Source organism: Alnus glutinosa, chromosome 9, assembly GCF_958979055.1.
Source record: "Alnus glutinosa chromosome 9, dhAlnGlut1.1, whole genome shotgun sequence".
In the NCBI taxonomy this organism is placed as follows: Eukaryota; Viridiplantae; Streptophyta; class Magnoliopsida; order Fagales; family Betulaceae; genus Alnus; species Alnus glutinosa.
Window position 1 is genome coordinate 24,551,974 of NC_084894.1, and position 9,479 is coordinate 24,561,452.

General features: G+C 42.8%; 2 protein-coding genes across 2 annotated transcripts; both read left to right on the forward strand.

Moving 5' to 3' along the window:
• The first annotated feature begins 255 nt into the window (after nucleotides 1-255).
• Nucleotides 256-2,620, forward strand: LOC133878108 (L-type lectin-domain containing receptor kinase SIT2-like). Its single transcript, XM_062316608.1, has one exon. The coding sequence runs from the start codon at nucleotides 314-316 to the stop codon at nucleotides 2,330-2,332; it is 2,019 nt and encodes a 672-aa protein (XP_062172592.1). The 5' UTR covers nucleotides 256-313; the 3' UTR covers nucleotides 2,333-2,620.
• A 2,585-nt stretch (nucleotides 2,621-5,205) lies between these two features.
• LOC133876893 (uncharacterized) lies at nucleotides 5,206-8,962 on the forward strand. Its single transcript, XM_062315129.1, has 2 exons — nucleotides 5,206-6,240; nucleotides 7,847-8,962. Exons 1-2 carry the CDS (start codon nucleotides 5,206-5,208, stop codon nucleotides 8,960-8,962), a joined length of 2,151 nt encoding a protein of 716 aa, XP_062171113.1.
• Nucleotides 8,963-9,479: the final 517 nt, after the last annotated feature.

A 9,479-nucleotide genomic window follows, 5' to 3' on the forward strand; every position in this document is an offset into this window, starting at 1 on the left:
ATGGATTCATCATTCATTGGATGAAGATTTTTATTTATTTTTTTATTTTTTTTATAGATATTGGGTGAAGATTTTAAATCATGGTCAACAACGTAGGCGGCAGCAAGGGTGGTACTCCTCGCCAATTTGTCGTTCACATTTTGGCTGTCGTAATCGTAAAACGACGACTATTCCCAAGTTGACTACTGTCTATCAATCTTCTTTGGTAAGTGATTGGTTAGCCATGACTATGTGAACACGTACAGATACTGATCGATGCTTAACCTTGTGTTATAATAATTTCCATGGATAGTCTGATTTAGTTTTTTTTCCAATGGCAATAGTTCTTAGATCACTTCATTTTCTGATACTTCTTTCAGTTCTTTGTATTTCGGCCAGTATTCCCTTTGCCCTTGCTCAAGATGAAAACGAATTCATCTACAATGGCTTCCTTGAAGCAGAGGATCTGCGTCTTGATGGAGCGGCAGCAATCGACCACACTAATGGCCTATTGCAGCTAACCAATAACCTTTCACCCCAACAAGTTGGTAGGGCTTTCAATCACTTTCCAATCAAATTCGATACACCTTCATCACTTTCATTTTCTACAAACTTTGTGTTTGCCATAGTTCCACATTTGCAAAATCTTGGTGGTCACGGCATTGCTTTCGCCATCAGTCCCTCGACAAACTTCACAGGCCGAGGTCTACCAAATGGGTATCTGGGGCTCTTCAATGATTCAAATGACGGCCTTTCAATAAACCGTATTTTGGCCATCGAGCTTGATACTGTTCCGGACCCTGAATTTGGAGATATTACATCGAATCATGTGGGAATCGATGTGAACGGCATGAAATCAAATGAATTAGCTCCTGCAATGTATTTTTCCAATAAAGAAGGGAAGAATATAAGCTTGGATCTCCTGAGTGGGAATCCAATGCATCTTTGGATAGACTATGATGAAGCAGAAAAGTTGCTGAATGTAACACTTGCCCCAACAAGGATCCCAAAACCAAATCGGCCTCTATTGTCAACTTCCATTGATCTGTCTCAAATTCTCAAGGAATCCATGTATGTTGGTTTCTCTTCGGCCACAGGTACAATTGGGAGTGACCACTATATTCTTGGATGGAGCTTTAATAAAAGTGGACCATCACAAAGCCTCGATGTTTCAAGCCTTCCTCCACTTCCAGAGAGGAGGAAAGAGAAACCAAGCCTTGTGATCATCACTTCTCTCATAGCAGTAGCGATTGTGCTGATAACCCTCGCTGGAGCTGTTGCTTATATATTGAGGAGGAAGAAATATGAAGAGCTACTAGAAGATTGGGAAGAGGAGTACGGCCCCCACAGGTTCAGCTATAAGAATCTCCACAAAGCAACTAAAGGTTTCAAAGACACGGAGCTTCTTGGAGAGGGAGGCTTTGGAAAGGTTTATATAGGAATACTTGCTTCGTCTAATGTTCAAATTGCAGTGAAAAGAATCTCCCATGATTCCAAACAAGGGATGAAGGAATTTGTGGCTGAGATCGTTAGCATGGGAAGATTGAGGCATAGGAACTTAGTGCAGCTCCTTGGCTATTGCCGGCGAAGGGGAGAACTCCTCTTGGTCTATGATTATATGCCCAACGGAAGCCTTGACAGGTTCTTATATAGCAATGAAAATCCAAACCTTAGCTGGGTTCAACGATTTCGAATAATCAAAGGAGTAGCATCTGGCCTTCTTTACCTCCATGAAGAGTGGGAACAGGTTGTTCTACACCGAGATGTAAAAGCAAGCAATGTTCTTTTGGATGCTGGATTAAATGGAAGGCTAGGAGATTTTGGCCTTGCGAAATTATACGACCACGGTACCAATCCCCAAACCACCCGTGTGGTTGGGACGGTAGGTTATTTGGCTCCGGAGATTACTAGAACAGGAAGGGCAACCACTTGCAGTGATGTGTTTGCTTTTGGGGTTTTCTTGCTCGAAGTGGCCTGTGGAAGGAAGCCGATAGAGGGCCTGAGACTGCCTGAACGGGTGATTTTGGTTGATTGGGTCACTGAGTGTTGTAGAAGAGGAGCTATCCTGGATACTAGTGATCCTAGATTGGAAGGTAATTATGTGGTGGATGAAATGGAATTGGTTTTGAAATTAGGCCTTCTTTGCTCGCTTGCAATGCCAGCTGCTAGGCCTAGCATGAGGCAAGTGGTGCAGTTTTTGGATGGTGATGCTGATCTGCAGGAATTACCACATGACAGTCCTATTTTTGGTACATTTACAACTAACGAATCATCTGATTCCATGTCATTTCTTTCCCACGCTTCTACTCGTTCCATGTCTACCACTAATTCAATCCTAAGAGTTGGTCGTTGAATTGGTTGTCTCGTGCAATGGGTAGTGATAGCAGTTCATGTAGGAGAAGGATGCTTGGATATAAGGGAAGCAGCAGATCAGATCGATTGCTAACGAGATTATCAAGAAGGAGAAGGATCAGCACAGTCGAGAAAGAAAGATGATGAGTTATTGTGAAGAGACCAATCAATAAAGGATATCTATCTTTATCTTATCTTTATGTATTACGTCTATCAGTAGCTTAGTTTATCTTTTTCTTTATTCTTTTTTTTTCTTTTCTTTTTTAGATGTAGCTTAGTTTATCATGTTATTCCTTATTATCATTTCGTTTGTAATATATCGTAGCATAAGACAACGAGAGGAGCAACAGAGATATTCATTGAGAATTGTATTCAAAAGCTTGTCTTGTAGTTTGTCTCTAGCTGGTCCTAATTAGAATTTATGGACAGAAATTTCTTACAGATTCATACAAATCAACTTTTAATAGTGACATGTGTTACTTGCATATGAGAATTGAAACATGTGTTTTTTTAATTGCATGTGCATTTCACATGCTTTTTTAATAGCTTAGAAGACGTACATGTTGCGTTTAGAGGTTGGTTTATATGAATTTTCTACGTACAAACTGTTGAAAATAAAGATGTAGGAACTACAGAAATTAAAGAAAGCAAAATAAAAACCTGTATAGAAAATCACTAAACTCTTGAACAGTAAGACGAATATTAATCTGTCTCTTATACAAATATTGCCCCTCACTTATAATACAATAAGTTTTGCAATAGGAAATACAACAATTCTGTCCTCAGGATACAATACTACCCGAATGTAGTGTGCAGATTGCAAATTTTGAATAGGGAAAATTGCACCGTTGGTCCCTGTGGTATGCCATAACTATTTTTTACTCCCTATGGTTTAAAAAATTACTGGGAGGTCCTCGTGGTATACAATAATTACAAATCGATCCCTAGCGTCAAATTCTGTTAAATTTTTTAACAGATTCTGTCAAATGCCACGTCAGCGACACGTGTCCATCTTAATAAAAAAATATAAATTTATTAAAAAATAAATAAAAATATTTTTAAAAAAAAAAAAAAAAAAAACTGAACGGGTGGCTTGGCCACCCATTTGGGGGTGGCCTGGCCTCCCCCAGCCACTGGGGGTGGCCGTGTGCCACCCCCAGAGGCCGCAGGGGGTGGCGTGCGGCCACCCCCAAGCCACAGGGGGTGGCCTTCGGGCCACCCCTGGAAGATCCGGGGGGTGGCGCGCAGCCACCCCAGTGGCCTAGGGGTGGCCGCGCGCCACCCCGGAGTTGTCTGGGGGTGGCGCGCGGCCACCCCCAGTTGCCTGGGGTGGCCCGAAGGCCACCCCCTGTGGCTTGGGGGTGGCCGCGCGCCACCCCGGAGTTGTCTGGGGGTGGTGCGCGGCCACCCCCAGTGGCTGGGGGCGGCCAGGCCACCCCCAAATGGGTGGCCAAGCCACCCGTTCAGTTTTTTTTTTTTTTTGAATTTTTTTTTTTATTTTTTTTTAAAAAAAAAAAAACAAGTATTTTTATTTATTTTTTAATAAATTTATATTTTTTTATTAAGATGGACACGTGTCGCCATAAGATGGTGACACGTGTCGCTGACGCGGCATTTGACGGAATCTGTTAAAAAATTTAACAGAATTTGACGCCAGGGATCGATTTGTAATTATTGCATACCACAAGGATCTCCCTGTAATTTTTTAAATCACAGGGAGTAAAAAATAATTATGGAATACCACAGGGACCAACGGTGCAATTTTCCCTTTTGAATACTACTCTGAATTAGAAATTTTGTAATAGCAGAGAAGAAGAAGAAGAAGATAAAAAGATACTATCAAATATGCAGGAAAAATATATTTTATAAATTACAGAAGCAGATTATTACAGTTTCTAACTGTTGAAAAGGCAGCAGTCTTCCTTTTCATTCTAGCCCAACGAACATACCTCCCCCACATAGTTCTAGAACCTCTTCTTTTCTTCCTTATCTCTTTTCTTGTTTCTTTAATCTTTCTTGTTTCCTCATTTTATTACTAAGAATGACAGAAATACTCTAGAGAAAGGACACTTACCAAATTCTAGAGAATTCCTCTCCTCTCCTCTTTTTCGTCCCATCTCCTTATTCTTTTCTTTGTTTGGGCTGTTGTGATTAAACAGAGGGAGAGCAAGAGCTGCTGCAACCCATAAAGGAAGAGGAGAGGTTGAGTTCTTTGGGGTTTTGCTGTAGTGATTCACAATGTTAGGGAATTTCCCGCCAACTCTGTGAAAAGCTGAGGAGCCGGGCTAGGGTCCACGGCTAGGAGCAGATGGGGTTGAGCCAAGGGAGAGATTCGCTAACAATTAATATTTCTGTCTTATTAGTTAATAGCCATCCGCCGCCATTCAGGGAAAGTGAGAATGAGCAGGCGATAAGCACCTGGGTTCGTGGTAAGAATTAATTGAGGAAAAGAAAGGCATCTACGGATAATAAATGGTGATGTGAAGATAATAAATGGTGATGTGAAAAATAATGATGAAAGAAAAAACAGACATATAAGAGAAAGTTTTTCTTCTTTCCTGGAACGACAAAAAAAAAAAAAAAAAAATAATGTTCTCTCTGCCTAAAAACAAAAAAAGCTTTCCTTTCTTTCATTGAATCCATTCTAATTTGACCGTCGGAGGAGGCGTTGCCAGGACACCCCCGACAGCCCTTTATTTTGCAGAATCCTTGGAGAAGCTTCATTCCGCTTTTGTCAACCCTGGGAGCCTCGGTGTACAGGAGCAATCCGGGATAACTCGTTACCAATCTAAAAAATTCTTTAACACTTTGGCGCCGTCTGTGGGAACGACGTGGTACGTGTTCCCGCGAGAGCAAGCGTACTTGGAGTCTCCCATGGTGAATACGCCGTTAGCTCGAAGAGGGACAGTTGAAGAAAATATGCGTGAAGAGGCGGGAACTTCTCATGATCCGCAGGCAGAGATAGTTCGTCTGAATGAGAAGATAGCGCAACTTGAAAGGGAGTTACACGAACGAGATCATACAAAGCAACAGAAAACTCAAAAAGATTCCTCACGTGGTGACCAGGGGAATCCCGCGCGCAAAGGCCCACCTCCCGAGGAGATAGCTATAGAGGAGAGCAGTACCGAAGGTGGCGTAGAGCTCGCCAACCTTATGAAGAAAAATAAGGAGGAGAAGAAGTGGTGGGCTGAGAAATTGGCTAAACTGGAGCAGCAATGTGACTACTTGATGGGTTCCACCCAATCAAAGGCCAAGGGGAAAGCTTCATTGACTGATAGTTTGTTTTCCACCACTGCGTCCCCCTTTACCGACCAGATAATGTCGTGTCAGCTCCCAGGTAAGTTCAAAATGCCTGAGATACCGATGTACACAGGACTGGGGGACCCGATCGAGCACCTGGCAAGTTTTCGTGTCCACACAGTATTACATGCTACACCGAACGAAGTTGCATGTCGAGTTTTCCCCCTTACTTTGGCGGGGGGAGCTCGGGAATGGTTTAGAACCCTGCCGCCTCGTTCAATTTCGGGCTTTGAAGGCTTAGCTAAAAAGTTCGTGTCACAATTAATGGCCGACGTTGTTCGGAAGAAGCCCGCTCAGCAGTTAATGACTATCAAGCAGGGCCCTCAGGAGTCGCTGCGAAGTTATCTACTTCGCTTTAATCAAGAAAGGTTGGCTGCAGAGAGCCAAAGTGAGCAATTCATCCATTGTGCCATATATCAAGGCATAAGGAAGGATGGCGCGCTTATGGCGGATTTGGCAAGGAGGTCAGTCGATGGGCTGCAGGACTTTTTCGATCGAGCGGAAGAATTCGTAAACCAAGAGGAAACCCTTCGCACAATCCGAGAAGCAGAGGGGCCAGCGAAAGAGAATCCCACGCCGAACAGGAAGTTAAAGCAGAGGGCGGCTCCGGTAGGAAGAGAGGTTGCTGAGCGCAGACCCATTGTTTACCAAAATATATCAATAATAAAATTAATCACTCGCAATAGTATGAATCCTTATATGATAGGGCTATGTTGAGGGTGTCGAACCTCAAGGACTGCGTAGGTATTATTATCAAGCTTATCGAGATTAAATATAACTTAATTTAAAATATGTTTGATTTTTGTTTTATAAAAATAAATGCATAAAAGTAAAAGACATAAATTTAAAGATAGTAGGGACGAGATAAAGAATAGGAGATTGATTTCACCACTCACCGCATAACAATGGTCAATCGTAAATTAATAAGGAAAAATCATATTATGCATGATAAAGGGCTCATCTCACTCGAGTAGTCAAGAAATTACCTCTAAAGAATAAGTATAATCCATCTTCGGTTGGCACGGACCGTCCACCTAACCACTAAGATGCGGTACGACCCGTCTTCCCTAGGCATGGACTAGCTACGTCTTTAATAGGATACACATAATCAATGGAATAGTATAACCCATCTTCGGTTGGCACGGACTGTCTACCTAAATTACACTAAACTAGGGTGTAGTACAATCCGTCTTCCCTAGGCATGGTCTATCTAATCCTCTTGATCATATATCAATTAAAACCGTTGTCTAACAATCATTCACATAATCACAGAAAATATGAAGGATTGAGTTCAATCAATATAAAAGACTTTCTAAGACAAGATAAGAAATTCATAATGATTGAATATAAAATTAAGATCAATTCTCACAGTTATACAACCATTATACATAGAGAAAATCCCAAATTAAAATACAATTAAACCATCGTTACTTGGAAAGGGCTACATCAACACCCTATTAGAAATTTAACCGCTCATCGTAGTGCTGGGATGGCCTCCTGCCATGGTATTCTCCTCTTCAACTTGTCAGGCCTCTGAGAAGAATTTTGTCTAAAGCTAAGCACAAGCCCAAGCACCAAGCACACCTTCTCTTGAAGTTTAGGGGTCTATTTATAGGGAGCACACAAGTCCTAGAAGCCTTTGGAATTCCAGAAAAATCGTCTCTTGAGTCTTCTTGTCCAAGTAGGAGATTGAAACTTCAATCCAAGTAGGAAAAGGATTCCAAACTCGGCCAGAAATTGCGGTCTTTTATTGCGGAGCGATTTTAACATAGTAAATGTTCGAATTAGAGAAAAGATATTTCTTACATATTTGTTAAATATTTTATTAGCTTTCCAACGCCACTAATTTCATTACAATCTGATATCTGACTCAAAAGTTATGATTCAAACACTGATACATATGCAGAATCCAAATTTGAATCCAATCCGATTTTGACTCTTAGTGGAGAAATTCCGATTTAATCCTTCAGTTGATTTGATTAAACTTAACCACATCATATAGGTATTCTATTATGATTGGTTAAGCATAAACATATCTTCTAGGTCTTCTCAAAATCTGCTTTAAGCCCAAAATTAATGGAATTAATTGCATCTTTATTTAAAACCTGAAAACATTAAAACAACACAAAATCAAAGAAATAACAATGCTAAGGAATTAACATATATAAGTTAAGGGGCTTGAATGTACAACATTCGATGCTTATCACCCATCAAGAGGGTTGAGAATTATAACTGGACGCCTGTAAATGCTCTAGCGAAGGAAATTCTCACGGAGATCAGGAAAGATTCGAGGCATAAGGATCCTTCGCCGATAAAAGGCCAGTCGCCCCTTCATAATCGTCATAAGTACTGTCACTATCAGGACTCTTTCGGCCACTATACTGATAATTGCATCTCCCTGAAAGAAATCGAGAAATATATAGCTGACGGTAAGTTAAAATGCTTCTTGGGAAGGCGTGAAAGTTCCTTGGACAAGTGCCCTGCATATAGATTCACAGGGAACCAGGGATCATCCGGGCGCGACGTACGTTCAGGAAAGCAGCCGTACCATCAAGAAAGAAAACTGCCTCAGCAGCCCAGGGGGGGTGGCCGAGCAGAGAAGTCGCCACAGCGTGAGCGAAGCAGGAGCCGCGGGAGGCCGGAGGACTGGGGGAGCTTCCCCGAAATTCAGACTATAGCGGGGGGCTTTGGAGGTGGAGGCGAGACTCATTCAGCTCGCAAATCTTATGCGAAGGAAATGCGGGAAGTGTCCATTTACGCGGTCGCCAAGCCGGTAAAAACTGCGAGGCGGGAGAAGTTGGTCATCACCTTCTCGGATGAAGACTACAAGGGGGTATACTTACCCCACTCGGATGCTTTGGTAGTGACCATGGTTATAGGGAATCATAAGATACACTGGGTCTTGGTGGATAATGGCAGTTCCGCGGATATTCTATACAAGTCAACCTTTGATCTGATGAAAATCAGTAAGGAAAAACTTTCTGCTTTTCGATTTCCTTTGGTGGGATTCGCGGGAGAGCAGGTGATGCCCTTGGGGTCGATCGAGCTGCAAGTTACAGTAGGCAGCCCACCAATGCAGAAGACAATTCCGGTGAGGTTTCTCATCGTTGATCAACCCTCCGCTTACAATGCTATATTTGGAAGAACAGCTCAGGCCGAGTTGAAGGCGGTAACATCAATACCGCATCTTAACATGAAATTTTCGACGGAAGAAGGAGTAGGAGTGGTCCGAGGAGAACAAAAGGCAGCTCGTAAATGCTACAATATTTCTTTGGGAAGTCCTTCTTGCCAGGCACGCCCCGATCAAGGGACGGGCCTTGTAGCCAAATAGCAGTCACAGGCCGGGAGTCCGACCGGGGACCTTGAGGATGTGGTGGTCGGACCCCAGAATCGGAATCTCCGGGTTGGCGCGCAGCTTCCGACAGAAGAAAAAGAGAAATTGGTGAGGTTTTTGCGGGACCACCTTGACGTCTTTGCTTGGGAGCATGACGAGATGCATGGGATAGACCCCTCGGTTATCGAACACCGATTAAACGTCGATCGAAACTGCAGGCCCGTGAAGCAGCGGAGGAGAACTTTTACCCCAGAGCGCAATCAGGCAATCGCTGACGAGGTACAGAAGTTGATTGAAGCTGGATTTATTCGGGAAGTTGACTACCCGGAATGGTTGGCCAATGTGGTATTGGTAAAGAAAGTAAACGGGAAATGGAGGATGTGTGTAGACTTCACCGACCTCAACAAAGCCTGTCCGAAGGATAGCAGGATAGACCAGCTTGTTGATTCTACGGCGGGGCATGAGGTGTTGAGCTTTATGGATGCATTCTCCGGCTACAATCAAATACGTATGG

Bases quoted from the DNA above. Each gene is read 5' to 3' on its own strand.
- LOC133878108 (XM_062316608.1), top strand. From the start codon at position 314: ATGGCAATAGTTCTTAGATCACTTCATTTTCTGATACTTCTTTCAGTT.
- LOC133876893 (XM_062315129.1), top strand. From the start codon at position 5,206: ATGGTGAATACGCCGTTAGCTCGAAGAGGGACAGTTGAAGAAAATATG. The intron at 6,241-7,846 runs GTAGGAAGAGAG...TCACCCATCAAG, and splicing joins TAAAGCAGAGGGCGGCTCCG to AGGGTTGAGAATTATAACTG.